General features: G+C 41.9%; 1 protein-coding gene and 1 non-coding gene across 5 annotated transcripts in view; one reads left to right on the top strand and one right to left on the bottom strand.

Moving 5' to 3' along the window:
• The window catches only part of LOC145347941 (uncharacterized), a 79,057-nt gene that overhangs the window by 31,130 nt on the left and 26,522 nt on the right, over nucleotides 1-21,405 (bottom strand). For all 4 annotated transcript variants that reach the window (XR_013887878.1, XR_013887876.1, XR_013887877.1 and 1 more), the window contains exon 2: nucleotides 11,632-11,745. Coding sequence is in view for 1 of the 4 variants with exons in the window: in XM_080195929.1 (XP_080052055.1) it covers nucleotides 11,632-11,745 (114 nt within the window). In the remaining 3 variants the exon portion in view is untranslated. The remainder of the gene's footprint in view (nucleotides 1-11,631; nucleotides 11,746-21,405) is intronic.
• LOC145348723 (U2 spliceosomal RNA) lies at nucleotides 15,225-15,410 on the top strand. The gene has a single exon (XR_013887971.1). It is a non-coding gene; the product is annotated as a U2 spliceosomal RNA (small nuclear RNA).

Raw genomic sequence — 21,405 nt, 5'->3', positions numbered from 1 at the left:
TGTTCAGAATGGCACTTCCATGAGATGCATTCAGAAAGTTGCTGCCACATAATCTTACAAGAATTTCTGTCTCTCCAGCAATTCTGTTTTGCATTGTTTGGGATGAAGCAGAATTTAACTTACTCTCTGATCACTGCAATTGTTCCTGGAGAAGTACAATTTCCATCTGCAATATAGTTGGGGCTGTGGGGGTTTCCATACCGGCAATTCATCAAAACACACAAATTAAATAATTTCCATCAAGCATTTGCATCTGGCCATTTAAAATGAACCCTTGCAGACTAAGGATTTGGTATTTAAACGCTCAATAAGCTGATGTGTCTCACTCCAGATGGATAACTGCACCTGGGAAGACAGTGTGCAAGGGAGACGTGGAAAGAAGCGGCAGACTCATTTCTTTAATATTTTATAATTTCTGAATGTGGTTACACATTGGATTGAACTTGTCATCTGATGACTGCAAGTACTTGATTGTGATTTTGCTCAAGCCAGTTATTTTGTGATCATTTGATCACAAACATTACCACATGATTGTGGAAGTGTGGTTTGTGGCTATGTTTTATTCAGTTCTATCCCAGACCTCTACATGCGGTGCTTCATTATGCTGAAGGTCTTTTTTTCAGGGAGGAGGGGATTGGCAAGAGGAGGGGTTGGTATGGCTGTTATTGGGGGAATAAAGGTAAAGTCACCACATAGTCCAAGATAACCATAGTGTGCTCCCTCTGAGGGAGAAGAGCTGATTGGTGGTGATTCAATCTGAGGATCACCACACCTCAGGCAAGGGGCAAGTTTGAGAAGACAGAGCCTTCAGGCATAACCCTCAGCCGGTACAGGAACTGAACCCATGCTTTAGTGTCAGTCTGCTTCATTCAGCTAACTAAGCTAAACCAAGCTCCCCAATTGGGAGAGTAGTTTGCTACTTTTTGTGCGTAAATTTATTAGGCTGGGAAAAGATCAATAGAGGATTTGTCTGGCGGAGTCAAGAGATAATGGCAGTAAATGCATAATTTTTTCAATAAGAGGCCACAGTGAAGTGAATTTATAAGCAAATTGTAGGAGAGACTTGGTTTTCCAGCTTCAAAGAGGAGCAAGGAACTTTTGCAACTTAAAGATTTCATAAGGGAAGGTTATTAAATATTATTTGACCCAAAAATAGAGGCAATAGGAAAACACGAAATATTTTATCTTTTGGAAAAGTATCGAAGACAATGGAATCGAAGATGAACAAAGCATATTTTGAGGGGAACATATTGCAAGATTGTTTTAACCGTAACTTTGTTCTTGTTCTTACATCTGCATTACTGGAACTCTTTGCTCATGGGATCAGTAGTTGTTTTTCTCATTTAGAATACAAGAAAAAAGTTTGAGATTTTAACCTTTTATCATATTGAATATGAGAATGGTTATGTATTGCTTGTGAATTCTGGTTAGAAACAGTCAATGCAAGTGTCTATTGTAACCTCTTCAACAAAACAATCAGTGAGAATCATTTGTTAGCCTTCACCTCCAGGCAGAAAAGTATCATTGCTTTCTGCAAGGCAACATTTGGAAAAGGGTTGCACACAAGTTTAGATGGTATTGTGCCAATGGAGTTAACCAGCTGGGCTGGTGCCTCCAGCAGAGAACTGCCAGATGATACAAAAGATAGGTGGAGCAACAGGTAGCATTGAGAATGGGGGGAGGTTGCAGAAAGACTTTGACAGATTTTAAGAGTGGTCAGAGTAATGGCAGATGGAATATAACATGGGGAAGTGAGGTTATACATTTTGGTAGTAAGAATAGAGTCAGACTATTTTCTAAATGGGGAGAGAATTCAGAAATTGAAGTGCAAGGGGACTTGGGAGTCCTAGTTCAGGATTCTCGAAGTTAACTTGTAGTGGAGTTGGTAGTTAAGGCAGCAAATATGTTAGCATTCATTTCAAGAGGGCTAGAATACAAAAGCAGAGATGTTTTGCAAAGGCTGTATAAAGGCTCTGATTGGACCACATTTGGAATACTGAAAGCAATTATGGGCCCTACATCCAAGGAAGGATATACTGACCGTGAGGAGAGGTTCCAAGGAGGTTCATGAGGATTATTTTGTGAATGAAAAGCTTGATGAACATTTAGGACTCTGGGTCTGTACTCAAATGGAGCTTATAAAGATGAGGGGAGGAATCTCATTGAAACTTTGTGTATATTCACCCTTCAACTGCCATTCTCCTGCCATTAAATGCATTACTTCTGACCAATTTTAAGCTCAATGCTTGGCAGAGACAGCAATTCAGTAAAATGATACTCAACATGCTTTCTGAACAGCCAATTTTGCCACAGGAAGATAGTTTGAAGTGATTACCAAGTTAACCCACAAATTAATAGTAAAGAAGAAAATTAGAGGGACAATTGCTCGGTTAGTGAGTGTGAGCTATAAACGAGCAAATCCTAAATCACAGCACTGTTTAGGGTTAGTCCATTATGGACTGAACTGACTAATTGTCATCTTGCTTATCGCAAGAATCATTGCGTAAAAGAATACCTGCAATGTGCTTCAAAGTCAAGATATTGCGCTCTCCCCAGCTATTAAAACAGGAGTCATTTGTGGCAACAATCACAAACCAAGTTAACATCAACCACAGATCCTAACAAGAGGTTATTTAGAAATAACATGCTTTACTGGATTTTTAATCAAACTGACAACCATGGTGATTACATGGCTATTCGCCTATAAACTCAAGCAAATTCTGGAAAAAAAAGGGCTATAATTAATAATTTACATATACAGAATCAACAGCATAGACAATTTGGACCAAATGGCATGTCTGCGCTAGTGTTAACATTCAAAGTCCGCTTCTTCCTACCTTACTGAATTTCACCCTATCAGTACATCTATCCATCCCTTTCTCCTTGATGCGCACTTAGCTTTCTTTTAAATGTTTATGTAAACATTTGGCATATTTAAGAGGAATTGTTACACCTCAGAGTTAAACCTTCCAGCTATGAATTATTGTACCATTATATGACAGCTTGACACACAAGTAGGTTTCAAGAACAGAAAAAACAGATTGCCTTTACAGGCTCAAGACTTTAGACACTGTTGTCACATTTTACGCTCAGCAAAAATGCAAAGGAAGGAACAGAAGCAAAGAAAATACATTTTTAAGGGAAACAGTTGTTACTATTTTGCCATTACATGCAATTGGAAATGAGCCATGCTACCGGCTACCATCGCCTAATTACAACCCAAAGAAACACAATCCAAGCTCAGGAACTGTCACTTCTTTACTAAGTAGGGAATAAATAGATGAACTGACTATGCAAGAGTGACACATGGAGAAGGCGCAACTGGTGCACATGGTATAGCTGAAGGAAAGGAAGAAAAGAGTTTATAGCCCTAGTACACTGCTGGAGGTCTTGGCTGCCGGCTCCTAGTTAATCGGAGCCCCGTGTACTACTATTTAGCAAGGGCAACTACATCTGATTTCATTCAGGAACTTGACAGGCCAGTTGCCACCCTTTGCCCTGGGACTAAGGACCTCAGGAGTAGAAGTCCCATTCAGAAGTGCTGCCTAGAACAGCAGCCTCACAGGACAGGCAATGGATGCTGCTGGTAGGATATCCTCCCAAAGTCCAGTACTGCTGATGGATCACATTGTCTGAATTTTCTCCTTTGCGTAGAAAGGACTGGAAAATATCACAGGAAACAAGTGTGACTGTTGCAATTATTTATTTACAAAATCCATTGCTATTCCATTGCTTGCAACAACACAATATTGATGTTTAGACCTGGATGCAAAATGATACATTGTTCATAGAGGTGGCAATGAACAACTTGCTGCCCAGCATCCTGTATAGATTCATTCCCACTTGCCTGAGCTACTGATTCTGACTGACACTGACACACACACACACACACACACACACACACACAATTTGACAGTGAAACTACCAACACATTTGCTGTCAGACGTGGCAAATTTCCTAATGCTGAATCCTTGACAATTTTAAAGAAGAGATTACCTATTCCTGTTCCATCCCTTTATTGCAATTTGTAATGCTAGTTCAGCAAATAATGAAACGCAGTTGTGTCGCTCAGCGTTCTGGGTTAGGCAAGGATATTCCAAGTTATAGAATCAAGGAAGGTAGATAGAGGTTAGATACATGAACCAGGTGCTGTCCAAAAACAGCCTACTCCTGTTGCTGTTCACTTCCTATTTCGCATTAGCTAGTGACAACAAGCATCATGCACCCTGCTATTAAATCACTTTCAAAAGTAAGTCAAAATCAATACACCACTTCTCAGATAAGCATTAATAAGCAGCATCACCATACATATGTATCCAGAGCAACTTGGTGTTCTCAGACTTTGGCTCAAAATCGACAGGAATAAAAAAAGTTTTAGGTAAGGGAGCTCTTGAAACCAAAAAGGTGGTCAGTGTAATAACAAAGGGATTTGGGAGAAGGCATTTGAGTGAAACCCAGACAGTGGTGTGTTTGCCAACAGTCAACAAGCAGACAAAAGAGGTTGGTGTCAGAGAAGCTGGAAGTGTTCAAGACAATGGCAAGAAGTTTAAAATGTGACATCTACTGTGTAAGTCATTGATAATGCAGAGATAGGTGAGTGGGACTTGGTGAGACAACATTTGAGTAGCAATGTTCAAGAAGGATGGGAGACCTGAAGATTTTTGACTGGTTAAATCTAGAGGAGAAAACAACCAGGGTTAGGAAGTCAATTGTGATGCTGAGTTTGGAATTAAACTGAACTCCAAGACTGTCAATGATGAAGACAAAGTTCAGAGTTGGGGATAAAGTGACAAGACCTGGTGACTGTGGATTCAGTCTTCTCAATGTTAAGCTGGGGTATAATACACCACCTGGAGGACTACACATCAGACAAGCAGTCAGACAGAACTCAGCGGAAGACTAGAGACAATGGTGATTAACGGTCTCACTAACATGGAAAAAGAAACTATAATTGAAGAGAACATTCCGGTCAACGGTGTCAAAGGGTTGAAGATGGGTCAAGAAACAAACTGTGGCAGGGAGAACAAATGCAATGTCACAGCAGTGTAGAAGCATCACCTGTTTTAAGTACATTCTAACACATGCATTTGAGTGAGTTTGTCAAATTAGAGGATGTTCCAATTGTGCTATTTCATTTTAACAGGGGCACAGTTTATTGCTAGGCATCTCTGTTTGTGACTGCCCTGCTTGCCACCTCCCACCCTGACATTCCCCATGTGCCTTGACACTTGCAACTCATTTTGCTCCCTTGCTCTCACCATCCATGTCCCAAGCCCTTGCTTAGAGCAGCAAAGGGAAGCATTGATCAGGGGAATCAGGAGTGGCAGTGAGCTGACAGTGGGAAGCAGCAAGGAGGTAACTGAATTGTCTGGAGAGTCAAGAGTTGAGGATTTTTGAGCCAGTTAGGTTCAAGGCAGCCAATAGGCTTTTGAATGTACATATTCCAGGTCAGGAACATCGCCCAACCTTATTACATGTTTTCTTTTGGGGGGTGGGTGGTGGGTGAAGAGAGAGGAGGGAATGGTGGCAGTGTCAATGTCATTGGATTACTAATCCAGAGGCCTAGATTAATGCTGTAGTGAACATGGGTTCCAATCCCATCAGAGCAGCTGATGGAATTTGAATCCACTTAAATCTAGGAAAGGAAAATCACCAATTGTAAAGAAAACAACAATCTGGCTCATTATGTCCTTTAGGGAAGGAACTCTGCTACCCTCACCAGGTCTGACCTACATGAAACTTCAGGCCCACAGCAATGTGGTTCACTCATGACTATCCTGTCCAGCAAGCCACTTGGGTCATCCATTTAAAATGGAGCAGAGGGTTGGAGAGTTTGCTTTTGATTTGTCACATGAGAATACAGTGAAAAATATTATTTCTTGTGCGCTACACAGACAAAGCATACTACTCAAAGTAGCAAGCGAGAGAGCAGAACGTAGTGTTACAGTCGTAGCTAGGATGGAGACAAAAATCAACTCAATGCAAGGTAGGTCCATTCAAAAGTCTGATGGCAGCAGGGTCTTGAGTTTTTGGAAGTCTCTTCCTGAAAATGTTGTGGAAACAATTTTTGAATGTTTTTATGGCAGAGATGGATAAATTCTTGCTAAGCAAAGGGGTGAAAGGTTATTGGGGGTAAACATGGTGCAGAAACCAAACAGCCATCAGGCTTGAGGGGCTGAATACAGCTGTTGTGAAGTTGTATGAATGAAGTAATGGCACGATGGGAAAATTGGTCAACTATTTGGTATAAAATAAGGAAAACTGACTCCGCATAACCCTAGACATGAATAAGATTGGAGAAGGTCAAGACCTGATAAGGCTGACTCCGCAAACCTAGGGCTGTATGAGTACAAGATAAGGTTAGGGATGAAGGAATCACCAACTTTCTTCTGTTCTATCAAAGGACAAGATAAAGGTGTGACTGATGAGACAAAGAGTTCTAGGAAGTCAGCAGGTTGTACCATGATTTATGACATTGCTTATGATGCTACTTCTGATCGAATTCCTGAATAAGCTCTGGTCACGCAAACTGATAATGATTATGTATAAATACTGAATTGATTCTTTATCTAAGTGCTGACTTGAGTCGTAACGACGGCTCTCCAAACTCAAATTACTGCCACTACTGCATGCAGTCTTTCGTAAATAAAGACTAGTTATTCGGTCGGAACGAATTTTGTTGAGCCTCAGTCAAGAAGCAGAAAAATTTCCACTTCAACACTGGGGTAGGCCCAGTCACGCCCAGTGATTTTCATTTGGCGCACTATTTTCAGGATTACATTGGGAGTTGTAAATGAGGAATAGCTCAATTGTTCATGGCTATTTCAGAGGAGCAGGACCTTGGAGTGCAAGGTAAAATCCAAGTGCCTTAAAGAAAACTACAAAGGGATGAGGGAGGAGTTGGCCAAGGTAGACTGGGAGCAATAGCTTTATGATAGGACAATGGGGGACTTTCAAAGTGCTCAGCAAAGTCTATATCAGTGATAAGGAAGGACTGTAGAAAAAGGGATAATCAGCCATGGATATCAAATGCAAAGAAAATGCATACAAAGCAGCAAAGACTAGTGGGAAACTAGAGGATTGGGAAATCTTTAAAGCTCAACAGAAAGCCAATGAAAAAAAGCTACATAGAGGAGGGTAAACGAGCTCAGAATATAAAAACAGATAACAAAAGTTTCTACGAGGATATAAAATGAAGAGAATGGCCAAGGTAAACATTTGCTCTTTAGAAGACGAGAACAGGAATTTAATAATTGGAAATGGCCAAGGCATTGAACATTTTGATGTTTTGTATCAGTTTTTATTGTGGAAGACACAAATAATATGCCAAAAATTGATGGAAAAAGTTATGACAGGCGAGGACCTAGAAATGGTCATTATCACTAAATAAGCAGTGTTGGGCAAGCTAATGGGGTTAAAGGGAGACAAGTCTCCTGGCTCTGATGGAATACATCCCAAGGTACTGCAAGAGATGGTGGGGAAAAATAGCAAATGCATTTATGGTAATTTATCAAAATTTGCAGGACTCTGCTATTTTCCAATCTACTGGCACTGCCCCAAACGTAATGCCACTATTTTTAAAATACTAGGTAGACAAAAAGGTGGCTATAGGCCAGTTAGTTTAACTTCTGTACTGGGAAAAAACTGCTTGAATCAAGGAAGAAATAGCAAGAGATCTGGATAGAAATTGTCCCATCGAGAAAACGCAGCATGGATTCATGAAAGTCAAATCATGTTTGACTAAGTTACTGATTCTTTGAGGACATTAGAAGCACTGTGGAACCAGTGATGTGATGTATCTGGATTTCCAGAAGGTATTTGACAAGTTGCCACAGAAAAGATAAAGGTGCATGGTATTGTGGATACTATATTAGCATTGATAGAGGATTTGTTAACTAACAAAGCAAAGAGTGGGAGTAAATGGGTGTTTTTCTGGTTGACGATCAGTAACTAGTGGTGTGCCTCAGGGATCACAATTGTTTACAATTTATATAGATGATTTGGAGTTGGGGACCAAGCGAATGTCTAAGTTCACAGATGACATGAAGATGACTGGTGGAGCAAAGTGTGCAAGAACATTTGCAAAGGGATACAGATAGTTTGAGTGGGTAGGGCATGAAGTACAAATATTGTTAAATATGAGGTCGTCCATTTTGGTAGGAATAGCAGCAAAATGGACTATTACTCAAATGGTTAAAAAAAAAATCACAGCATGCTGCTGTGCAGAGGAGCCTGGTGTTCTTGTGCATAAATCACAAAAGGTTGGTTCGCAGGTGCAGCAGATAATTAAAACAAATGGAATTGTGTCCTTCATTGCTGGAGGGAGGGAGTTTAAAAATAGGGAGGTTATATTGCAGCTGTATAAGGTGCTGAAGTCACACCTGGAATACTGTGTACAGTTTTGGTTTCCTTACTTAAGGATATAATGGCACTTGAGGGGATGCAGAGGAGATTCATGAGGTTGATTCTGGAGTTGAGGGTTGGGTTATGATGAGACTGAGACCATGCTCACTGGAATGAAGAATGAGATGGGAATCTTACAAACATAAAATTAAGGGAATATAAGATAGAAGCAGAGAAGTTGTTTCCACTGGCAGGGGAAACTAGAACTTAGAGGGCATTGTCTCAAAATAAGGGGAAGCAGATTTAGGATTGAGTTGAGGAGTAACTTCTTCACCCAAAGGTTTGTGAATCTGATTTACTCTTGTCACATGTATATGAACAGTGAAAAGTATTGTTTCTTGTGCACTATACAAACAAAATACTTCAGAGAAGGAAGCAAGAGTGCAGGATATAGTGATATAGTCATAGCTAGAAAGATCAACTTAACGCAAGGTAAGTCCATTCAATAGTCTGACAGCAACAGGAAAGAAGTTGTTCTTGAGTCAATTGGTATGTGACCTCAGACGTTTGTATCTTTTTCCCGAAGGAAGGTGGTGGAAGAGAGAATGTCCAGGGTGCATAGGGTCCTTAATTATGTTGGCTGCTTTGCCGAGGCAGCAGGAAGTGGAGACAGAGTAAATGGGTGGGAGGCTGGTTTGCGTGATGGATTGGGCTACATTCACAACCTTTTGTAGATACTTGCTGTCATGGGCAGAGCAGGAGCCATACCAAAGTGTCCAGAAAGAATGCATTCTATGGTGCATCTGTAAAAGTTGGAGAGTGTCGTAGCTGACATACCAAATTTCCTTAGTCTTGAGAAAGTAGAGGCGTTGGTGGGCTTTCTTAACTATAGCATTGGCATTGGGGTGACCAGGACAGGTTGATCTGGATACTTAAAAACATGAAGCTGTCGACCTTTCTACTTCATCTCCGTTGATGTAGACAGGGGCATGTTTTCCTTTACAGTCCCTGAAGTAGATGAATTCTCCTTTGTTTTGTTGACATTGAGGTTGAGATTATTGTTGTCACATCAGTTCAGATTCTCTCCCTCCTGTACTTTGTCTTGTCATTGTTTGAGATCCAACTCACTACAGTGGTGTCGTCAGCAAACTTGAAATTTGAATTGAAGGGGAAATTAGCCACAGTCATTGGTGTATAACGAATATAGTAGGGGGCTGAGAACACAGCCTTGTGGGGCACCAGTATTGAGGATGATCGTGGAGGTGGTACTGCTGCCTATCCTTACTGATTGTGGTCTCAGAGTTAGGAAGTTCAGAATCCAGTCGCAGAAGGAGGTGCTGAGGCCTAGGCCATGGAGTTCAGAGATGAGTATACTCCTTACACACCTATGACTGTGCAGCCAAATCCCCCTCCAATTCAATTTTCAAGTTTGCTGAAGGCACCACCATAGTGGGTTGGATCTCAAACAATGACGAGACAGAGTACAGGAATGAGTGTTGAAGGCTGAGGTGTAGTCAATAAATAGGAATCTGAAATAGGTCTCCTTGTTATCGAGGTGGAATTCGGTGAAGCAGTTGAGGCTACCTCATTTGAAGGTTTGTATGGTTAAGGTAGACAGATTTTAGATCAGTAAAGGAATTGAGGGTTGTGAATAAGCAGGCAAGTAGAGCTGAGTCCACAAAAGGATCAGCCATGGTCTTACTGAGTGACTGATCAAATTCAAGGGGCCAAATGGCTTACTCCTGCTCCTAGTTCTTATGCTCTTATGTTCTGGAGTTGCAGATGAAATGGTCAGGGTTAGGCAGGTGCTGCTAGTACTATGATGACAATGACAAAAGGACAATATTAAGTGAGATTATGCATCTAAGGAAGGGGTTAAGCAAATGGCAGCTCCATGCAAATAGAGTTTTCTTTTAAAAAAAATCACGAAGTAGGGGCTGTGGACAAAATAAGCTTCTCAAACAATATGAAGTGACCTGTTTAACAACGTCATTCTGACTGAATATTCGTCCTCGAGCCTCTGTATTAGTGATCAACTCCATTCAGAAAAATGGGCTGAACCTCCTAAGTCCCAAATTTATCACAGGAGTAACTTGGATTTCCATGGTTGTACATTAGATCCAACATCAGTGGTTAGCACTGCTGCTTCAGCTCCAGGGACACAGATTCAATTCAGGCCTTGGGTGACTGTATGGAGTTTGCGCATTCTTCCTATATTTGTGTGGGCTCTCTGGATGCTCCGGTTTCCTCCCATGGTTCAAAGATGTGCAGGTTAGGTGGATTGGCCATGATAAGTGTGTGGGGTTGCAGGAAATGGGCAGGGGAGAGGACCTGGATAAAATGCTCTGTCAGAGTTGATGCAAATGTCATGGACTAAATGGCTTCTTTCTGCACTCTAGGGATTCTAAAGAAGATACCATATTTAAAAGCATTAAATGCACCACAAAGTGAGAGAACAATTGATAAACAAAATTAGATTGCTCCTTCTATATCAGGTTATAATCCCACATGCCACCACATTAACTCACTACCCTATCAAGTTGCAAAGATCCTAGCTCTGTTCCGGTGTTGGTTCAGTTTTATAAACATCTCGGCTGTGCTATTTGGAAATTAAAAACAGCATGGTATCAAACTTATTTGCAAAGAAGTACTGTAAACAAGGATCTGAGCTGAACATCCACAATTGCAATCAGTCATCAAATGTACAAGCTACTTTTGCTGGGGGGGAACCCCTCATGGAACACCAGAATTCTCAGTTTCAGGTCAAACTAAGGAGGTAACAAAGAAAGTATTTTCTTGGTCAAAAGGGTGAGCATCTCTAGTCCCTGTAAATGCTCAAGTAGTCTTTTCCACAATGGTATAGGAATATTTCATGCACGCCCATAGAATCACTTGGCCAAGCACAAGCACTCACTGGATATACCTGAAGTTTGCTTTAGAAGATTAACTAGGAAAGCACTTGGCTAAATTTGACCAAGTATTGGGAACAACCAGATTAGTCTAATTGAAGCACGTTTGCCGAAGATTTAATTTCATCAAATTTAATTGTTAACATTTGATGCTATAATCGCTTCATTTTTGTTTCTCCTTTCTTAATGATTGATCAGCTATTAAGCTCAATACACAGGATTTTAGATAAATGTATTCCTGATGGAATGGACAATTCCCATTCAACCTTTTGAGCATGTAACAAAGCCAGAGTTTAACCCCAATATAAGCATTTAAATGTACACGCATTGTTTATATAAAAAAGAGGAAAAGTGGAAGGGAAGATTAAGCTATACTCACCCCCAGCCATCTTGCACCCTTGCTGGCCGCTTGTTGTATTTGGATTTTCTTCAAGCACACAAAATAAACAGCCCCTTCTTCTACTTCTTCACCCCAGTCTTCAACTGAATTGTGCTGTGGAGAAATCAAACCAAAAAGAATAAATCCCTCTGGAGAAGCTCCTGAAATTTTGTATCCAGAATGCAGACAGTATTATATCTAATTATAGACTCCTGTAGAGTTGAGGAAACTTTGTCTACTTCACATATTGCTCTTAAAATGATATTAAAATATTCACAATGCTCACGGGACTTCCTGAGCACTTTAGCGAGACTTTCCAACATTAATTAAATTGACAAGAAATGCAAACCATGCCTGTTTCAAAATCTATACTAAAAATCATTCACACACTTGCAATTCCCCATTGTGCTGATATTTTCCTAACATCTACAGTACAGAATGTCTTCACACAGTATAACAGGGGTTTAAAAAAACAGCTTCCAAGTTTAGTTTAGAAATTGCAGATTTGTATTAATAATCACAATACTGTTAACATTGTTCATTGCACTATATGTACAATGTTCGTGAATCAATGGACAACTTGCTAATGAGGAAAAAACCCTCTATACCTCTTCCCACTCGTGTCCCAGCATTTTCCCTAAAATATCCTGGGAAAATCTGGGCACCAATCTTATATAACATTTTGGTACCAAACGGATGATACCGAAACAGCAGCATTTCACTGAGCAAACATATTGCAAATCCTTTGCTTTAGTTTCCCCTTTGGCCAGAGTCAAATTAAACCTAATTGATGTTGGCACAGTAGGAATCAATTAAAAACTGAAACCAAACTTTAGCAAGGATCCCACGGGATCACAATGGATTTTTACAGAAGCTCAAGCGTGAAAGAGAGATCTTGTGGAGTATCAAATTGCATATATGTTTACTAGGCAGCAGAAAAGGACAACACAATGTGTTTCAGACACTGCATTACAAGACCAACATATTCAGTGACAAGGAAAAACTAACTACAAGAGCTTTGACTCTTGTTTTCTCATAGAAACACAGAAACACAACCGACTGTACCACTTTATACTTCCACGGTAACCACATTCAGTTTTTTTTCTCTTCATGGCAATTGCTCCAGAGATCCTTGAGCACTTTGAACTGAAGTTTTAGAAATCCTGTCACATATTCCACCGAGTTCCAAAGCTAAGCAGCACAATAATAAGTCCATTTCTGACAGAGTTCAGCTGCAACTTCTCTCACGCTGTGTGTGACGCAATACTTTCCTGTGTGGATCCCTGGACTTAAACCTTTACTTCCAATGTCTCCCGCCACTGCCACCACAAGAAAGATTCCAGCTGCTGTCCTGGCCACACAATAGCCCACCTCATTCTCAGGCTCTGTCTGCACAAAACTGCAGCAGCAGCAAGATTGGACCCCCACCACTACTCATGAACCAGGTGCTGAAGAGAGAAAAAGATGGCTTTGTCTGTGTTAGAACAAGGTGAGGAGTGGCGAAGGGAGGTGGGTTTTCAAGCAACATTACCTGCCTGTATGAATAATTAAAATCAGGCCAACTCAATTGAGACATCTGTACTGCACAACCTGGTTGTCTATTCACAAAAAATATCTACAGACAAGTGCAAAACACTCAAAACAATGACATGCAACTGTTTGCAACCCCTTTTTTTCTGCACACTTGCATGAACTAAAAGTGTCATAAGATGCCAACAGCTCAAACAGAATTCAAACCAGGAACACAAATATACGGGCAAGTCCTTTTGGAACCATAATGTCAATTATGTTGTTTGAATATCAAAAAGAGCACGAGCTGCAGACAAAATCCTAGGATTTGCTAAAACATCCAGTAGAGAAACGTGATTAAAATACATTTCATAAAGGCACAGTAGTGTCACAAACCTTTACCATAATACACCCAGTACGTGGATGACGTGGCTGTCTTCTGCTCGGACCCGTCGTCTGTTCGCAGGCTCCTCCAGGTCTGCGAGCAGTTCGAGCTGGCCTCGGGAGCCAAAGTCAACCAGGGTAAGAGCGAGGCCATGTTCTTTGGGAACTGGGCCGACAAATCCTTTGTCCCCTTCACCGTCAGGGCAGAGTACCTGAAGGTGCTGGGAATATGGTTTGGAGCGGCAGGGGCATGCGCCAAAAACTGGGAGGAGCGCATCGCCAAAGCCAGGCAGAAACTGGGCTTGTGGGAGCAACGCTCGCTTTCCATGACAGGGAAAAACCTGGTGATCTGGTGCGAGGTGCTGTCCGTGTTGTTGTACGTGACGCAGGTGTGGCCTATCCCCAAATCCTGCGCTGCAGCAGTGACGCAGGCCATCTTCAAGTTCATCTGGAAATCAAAGATGGATCGCATCCAGAGGGAAGCGATGCACAAATCTCCAGAGAACGGAGGGAAATATGTTCCCAACGCCGCCCTCATCCTGATGGCTACCTTTGTGTGCGGCTGCATCAAGCTGTGCGTAGATCCTCGGTACACTAACAGCAAGTGCCACTTTGTTTCGAGGGTCTACCTGTCCCTGCGGAGGATGGGTCTGGCCACACTGCCGCGGAACGCTCTGAGTAGTTGGACCGTACCGCAGTACCTGTCCTTCGTAGAGAAACTTTTCCGCAAACACACCTTTGACCACATGACGATTAAGCAGTGGTCAGCGCGTAACGTCCTTGAGGCCCTGAGAGAAAAGGAGATGACGGATCCTGTCGGAAGGTTCCCTGAGCAGACTGTCAGTGTCATCTGGCAGAATGCCTCATCACCAGAAGTGACAAACAAGCACCAAGATCTGGCTTGGCTGGTGGTGAGAAGGACACTCCCCGTCAGATCCTTTACGTACGCTCAAGGTCTCAGCAGCACCGCACGCTGCCCTCGAAGCGGCTGCGGGGCTGACGAGACGGTCACACACCTCCTTGTGGAATGTGCCTTTGCAAAGAAGGTCTGGAGCGAGATGCAGTGGTATTTGTCGAGGTTCGTCCCGAGCAGCTCGGTGGCGCAGGTCTCTGTGCTCTATGGGCTGTTTCCGGGGACGCACACTGAGACAAATATCAACTGCTGCTGGAAGGTCATCAACTCGGTGAAGGACGCACTTTGGTCCGCCCGAAACTTGCTGATCTTCTAGTGGAAAGAACTGTCCTCGACCGAGTGTTGCAGACTGGCACATTCCAAGGTCCAGGACTACGTGCTGAGGGACGGGCTGAAGCTTGGGGCAGCCGCCGCAAAGGCACAATGGGGAAAGGCCACACTGTAAGGCCTTTTAACGGAGGCAGACCGAGGGCCCGGGAACTGCAGAATACCCTCGACCTGCGGAGCTGTGTGCCAATCTGAGCAATAACGGCACACAGTAATTTATGGAGGCATGTAGATAGTTTTAAGTATTGAAATGTAATCATTGTAATTCGCACAAATCTGTAAATATTGAGGCATGGATATAGTTTTTAAGTTTTGAAATGTAGCCATTGTAATTTGTACAGATCTGTAAAAATGGTTTGATTCCACATTGTTTTGCTATTCAAAGCCCTGTACATTCGCCATAGATTAAGTGAGATTTTTATGAATAAAGTATATTTTTAGAAAAAAAAATAGCTTTGGGATCGCTTCTCAGCCTCTTGGCTAAGATCAAGTGTAGTATCGACATGCTGCACTTGGTTGAAGTCATTAGGTTACATTTCCGCTTCATTTGAAGCAATTTTTTAAAGTGGCATGTGGGCCTTTTGGCTAAGATGCAAATTAGATCAAGCCTTGGAGGTGGAGCTACACCAGCTACATGATCAGCTTGGATCATGTAGGTCAAGCCCAAGACAGGAGGTGAGAGCCCTGTCTTGTCAGCTTGGATCGGGAATGTCCCAACTTGTTTGGACTCTGAATTGGCTTTAATTTGACTTGATTGGATTGGAATAAAGTTTAAAAAAAAATTAGTTTTGGGATCATTTCTATAGTATTTTCCTAGAGAAATGGCCTTTTGGCTAAGATCAAGTGTAGTATCAATATGCTGCGCTTGTTTGAAGTCATTAGGTTACAATTTAGCTTCGTTTGAAGCAATTTTTTTAAAGCGGCATCTCAGCCATTTGGCTAAGATGCAAATTAGATCAAGCTTTGGAGGAGGAGCTACACCTACTCCAATCAGCTTGGATCATGTAGGTCAAACCCAAGACAGGTGGTGAGAGCCCTGTCTTGTCAGCTTGGATCTGGAATGTCCCAACTTGTTGGGACTCTGAATTGGCTTTAATTTGACTCGATTGGATTGGAATAAAGTAAACAAAATAAAATATTAGTTTTCCCCTCATTTCTCCCCCAACCCACCATGACAATAAGTTTAAAAACACTAAAGATCAGCATTTGTACAATATACAAGAGAGTCATTTTAGTAAAAGTTTCACAGCAGGATAAATATTTACAAATGGTATAGAAAAAAAAAGCCATTCAGCTGCCAAGCACTTGTATGCAACCTTCCCCACTACTATAGCAGAAACACCAAATTAATGTTAGGGCAGGGGATGTGAGGACTATGGAGCCAAACCATATGATTGCACCTTGGAGATGGCAATAAACTAAGCGCTCTCATTTTTTGACACATCTCCTGGTAGGCTCATCCCAATCAAGGGGAGGTTTCATAGAACCCTACAGCGCAGAAAGAGGCCCTTCGGCCAATCTAGTCTGCACCGAACACAATCCCACCCAGGCCCTATCCCCATATCCCTACATATTATACCCAGTAATCCTTCTAACCTCCACTACCCTAGACACTAAGGGGCAATTTCTTAGCATGGCCAATGAACCTAACCTGCACATCTTTGGACTGTGGGAGGAAACCGGAGTTGCAGCACAGACTCATGAAGGGAAAATCGTGTTTGACGAATTTACTGAATTTTTATGAAGATGTAACAAGTGCGATTGACAGAGGGGAGTCGGTGGATGTGGTGTTTTTAGATTTCCAGAAGGCGTTCGATAAGCTGCCTCACAAAAAGGTTGCTGCAGAAGATTAAGGTACACGGAGTTGGGGGTAAAGTGTTAACGTGGATTGAGGATTGGCTATCTAATAGGAAGTAGAGAGTTGGAATAAATGGGTGCTTTTCTGGTTGGCAGTTGGTGACTAGTGGTGTGCTACAGGGATCGGTGCTGGGGCCTCAACTGTTTACCCTATGCATAGATGATCTGGAGGAGGGCATCCGAGTGTAGAGTAACAAAGTTTGCTGATGACACAAAGATGAGTGGGAAAGCAAATTGCGTGGAGGATGCGGAAAGTCTGCAGAGAGATTCCGATAAGCTAAGTGAGTGGGCGAGGATCTGGCAGATGGAGTACAACGTTGGCAAGTGTGAGGTTATCCACTATGGAAGGAATAGTAGTAAAATGGACTATTATTTAAATGGTGAAAAATTACAACATGCTACTGTGCAGAGGGATCTGGGGGTCCTTGTGCATGAATTGCAAAAACACAGTTTGCAGGTGATCAAGACAGCAAATGGAATGTTGGCCTCTATCGTGAGGGGGATGGAATATAAAAGCAGGGAGGTCTTGCTGCAATTATACAAGGTACTGGTAAAGCTGCAACTGGAGTACTGTCTGCAATGTTGGTCCCCTTATTTGCGAAAGGACGTATTGGCCTACTCGTTGGAGATTAGAAGGCTGAGGGGAGATCTTGTAGAGACATACAAGATAATGAAGGGGCTAGACAGGGTTAAAGCAGAGAGATTATTTCCAATTAGAAAGGAAACAAGAACTAGAGGACACAGCCTCAAAATAAGGAGGAGTCAGTTTAGAACAGAGTTGAGGAGGAACAACTTTTCTCAGAGGGTAATGAATCTCTGGAATTCTCTGTCCATTGAAGCAGTGGAGGCTACCTCATTAAATACGTTTAAGTCACAGGTAGATAGATTTCTGATAAGGGAATTAAGGGTTATGGGGAGCAGGTGGGTAAGTGGAACTAAACCACTATCAGATCATCCATGATCTTATTGAATGGCGGGGCAGGCTCGAGGGGCTAGATGGCCTACTCCTGCTCCAATTTCTTATGTTCTTATGTTGAGTGGCTCTGATTGGTTTAGGGAACTATGAACAGCACACTGCAAATGCATAACTGCTTGAAGGACAATTAGGAAAAAGCACAATAGACCCATTTTATCAACAAATGGGAGACAAGTGCTGACCTTCAGAGTTGTAGCAAAACATTTTACAAACATGGTGCAAGAGTGAAAAACAACTGACTGCAAAAGAGATATCATAAATGGGTTTATTGAGTAAGATGTTCATTAAATTTTCAAATTCAGTTGTCCAACTCTCAGGCACATGCATAAGAATTTGAAAGCAACTGGTTTTAAACCCAAGGGTGGGTGTGCGTTGCATTGACAATTCCCTGGCTAGGTATTTCAAGCAATTTTTCTTTCCAGCTCTTGTGTTGGCACTGAATATTGGGCACCTATAATAGATGGTTTCACTGGATGATAACTTCTGCAATCAGCATCTTTGGAATCCTTTAATGATGATTAATCATTTCCCACTTATATGCAGATAGCACAACGAATTTTCCAACCAGCTGGCTTAATCCACCACTGTATCCCAATTCCAAAATCTAAACCCAGAATTGTGGATGTTTATTTTTGCAAAGATTTCAGAGCAATTGGGCTGAAAATGCACTTGTGGCAACGCTATTTTAAGGGCAGTGCAAGAACAGCACAAAATAAACAATATTGTTAACGTTAGAAAAGTTAAGAGATGGATAAATAATAGGCAACCTTTTTCCAGAGAAGTAGACACTGGCTTAGTTTCCACTTCTTTAGCAGAGTCCAGCTCTTAGAGATTGGGTATAGAAGGCAAAAGGGTGTTTTTTTGCTTTGCTTTCTTGAGAGATCTTGCCTCAATGGCTACAATGCAGATCATCAATTGGTAAATAGTGAACAAGTTTGGGTATTGCTTGTAAGCTTTTTTTGATTTATACTTTGTAAGGGCTGTATTAACAAGATGTGGAGATGCCAGCGTTGGACTGGGGTAAACACAGTAAGAAGTCTCACAACACCAGATTAAAGTCCAACAGGTTTATTTGATAGTAAACACCACAAGCTTTCGGAACGCTGTTCCTTTGTCAGGTGAGTAGTAAGTTCTCAAGGACCAGGGAAGAAGGTAATTTGCATCAGTTGATTTTTTTTGGAGCAGGGATATTTTGCTGCAATTATACAGGGTCTTGGTAAGGCCACAGCTGAATATACTTGCTTTTAGGGGGGAGTGCAGCAGAGGTTTATCAGACCAAAGCCTAGGATAGCAGGACTGATGAGAAGAGACAGTTGGTTATTCCTCAGAACTCCAGCGAATATAATGAGGGGGTGAATCTTAGAAGTCTATAATATGCTAACAAGACTAGATGTAGGAAGGATGCTCCCAATAGTGGATGTGTCTGGAACCAAGAGGTCATAGTCTAAAGGATACAGAATAGACCATTTAGGACTGAGATGAGAATAAATTAATTCACCCAGAGAGAGTGTGGCAAGCCTGTGGAATTCTCTACCACATAAAGCAGTTGAGGCCGAAACATCGTATGTTTGTTTTCAAGGAGGAGTTAGATATAGTTCTTGGGGTCAAAGGAATCAAGGATAATGGGGAGCGCGGCAGTGAGGGTGGTGACAGGAAGGATCAGATTATTGAGTTGGATGATCAGCCATGATTATAATGCATGGTGGAGCAGGCTCAAAGAGCCAAATGGCATAGTCCTGCTTCTTTTTTCAATGTTTATGTAAATTGTGTCACTGATGTTCGTTGTGGCATCTCTAATATCCCATAAGATAGCCAACATCACAAAATGGGGAATTACTCAATCTCCTTCTACAAACTTTGATAGCAAAAAGTTCATTCTATTCATATTTCAAAAGTAGCAACGAATGCAAAATATCCGAATACAACTTTCAGCATGTTTTTTTTTCTGTATGTTTTGTACAAGGCAAGTTGTTAGATTTTGTTTACTCCGGCATCTGTGAATGTAATAAGTTGGTATAATACATTAAACAAAGCACATTTCACTCCATGATCATTTCCTATTTAGCAACTTGCACCGCCTTCTGCAAACTGAATGCTCTCACACAACATTACCTAATCTCAAACTGCATTGCCAAACGTTAACAAAATGCAGTGGGTGGATATAATGGTCAATTATTTTTAAAAGTAGCATAGTTTAATTAAATACCTACTGCCAGGTGCTATGTTCAAATGAATAGAACCCCTGGCATCCAAAAGGACCAATGACTCAACTGGCCTTCATAGCGAGGGGGATTGAATATAAAAGTAGGGAGGTCTTGCTGCGGCTATATAGGGCATTGGTGAAGCCGCAGCTGGAGTACTGTGTGCAGTTTTGGGCGCCATACTTACGCAAGGATATTTTGGCCTTGGAGGGAGTGCAGAGGAGGTTTACTAGGCTGATGCCGGAGTTGAGGGGGTTGAGCTATGAGGAGAGGCTGAATAAACTAGGCTTGTACTCGTTAGAGTTTAGAAGAATGAGGGGAGACCTCATTGAGACGTATAAGATGATGAATGGGATGGATAGGATATAGGTGGAGAGGCTCTTCCCGCTCAGAAAGGACAGTAGGACTAGGGGGCACAGCCTCAAGATAAAGGGGGCGCGGTTTAGAATGGAGTTGAGGAAGAACTTCTTCACTCAAAGGGTGGTGAATCTCTGGAATTCTCTGCCCGTTGAAGTGGTGGAGGCTACCTCGCTAAATATTTTTAAGACGTGGGTTGATGGGTTTTTGATAAGAGAGGGGATTAAGGGTTATGGGGAGATGGCGGGAATGTGGAACTGAGCCACGACAGATCAGCCATGATCTTATTGAATGGCGGGGCAGGCTCGAAGGGCCAGATGGCCTACTCCTGCTCCTATTTCTTATGTTCTAATGTTCTTAATGAGGATTTCTTCATAGCATCTGCTGACTTTAGAATAAGGAAACACTAAGAGGGAGAAGGATTTAAAAGAACGTACAGACCAGATCTTGTCAGCTGTCAGTTTGAAAGTTATGAGCCTGATGCGCAACTTCCCCACCCCCCCCCCCCCCCCCCAGATGTTAGCTTCTTGGCAGGACCACTGGCCTTCAGCAAAAATAAAATATGTGCATGGATTACCCATCTTGACTCTACAGGGAACTGTACTGTACTCTGCAATTCATGTTCAACTTTGCACGTAAGATCCTGGAGAAAAACAGAGACCATTTCTTCACTGCCGTTCAGATGCTAAACCACAAGTCGATGACACAAAATGAAGATGGCTTGTGCCCAGTGTGATGTTTACATTCACTCAAAGCTGAAACTGAAACAAGACAAGACATTCGCACCAACAAGAAACCCTTATCAAGCACTGTTTGGTTTAGCTATCTCTGAAAATGCATCCAACAGGACAACTGTCTGAGAGGTCTGTGCACCCCTCTAATTCAGGCCTCGAGCATTCATGTTTTAAATTACTCCAATAACAAAGGCCATGCCTTCAGCTGCCTGTCTGCAAGATCTGGAATACCTCCCTAAACTGTTTCATTTTGCTTTCCTCTAACACAGGTTTTGATCATCAGCCCTAATATCTCCTTACATGGCTTGTTGTCATACAGCTGGTTTTATAATTCCTCCATATCAAGATTTGGGATGGCCCATTACATTGAAGGCACCAAGTTTTATTTAATAACTGCAGATCTGCTACTGTTCCTTGAATTACAGACCGACTAATTAAACCTTTGAAACAAGGGCAGCAAGATTTTACATTTGGTCAGTTTTTTGTTCATGTACAAATGTGAACATTGAAAGGGAC

Source organism: Carcharhinus amblyrhynchos, chromosome 9, assembly GCF_965287045.1.
Source record: "Carcharhinus amblyrhynchos chromosome 9, sCarAmb.v2.hapA, whole genome shotgun sequence".
In the NCBI taxonomy this organism is placed as follows: Eukaryota; Metazoa; Chordata; class Chondrichthyes; order Carcharhiniformes; family Carcharhinidae; genus Carcharhinus; species Carcharhinus amblyrhynchos.
This window is presented reverse-complemented; position numbering and strand designations above follow the sequence as displayed.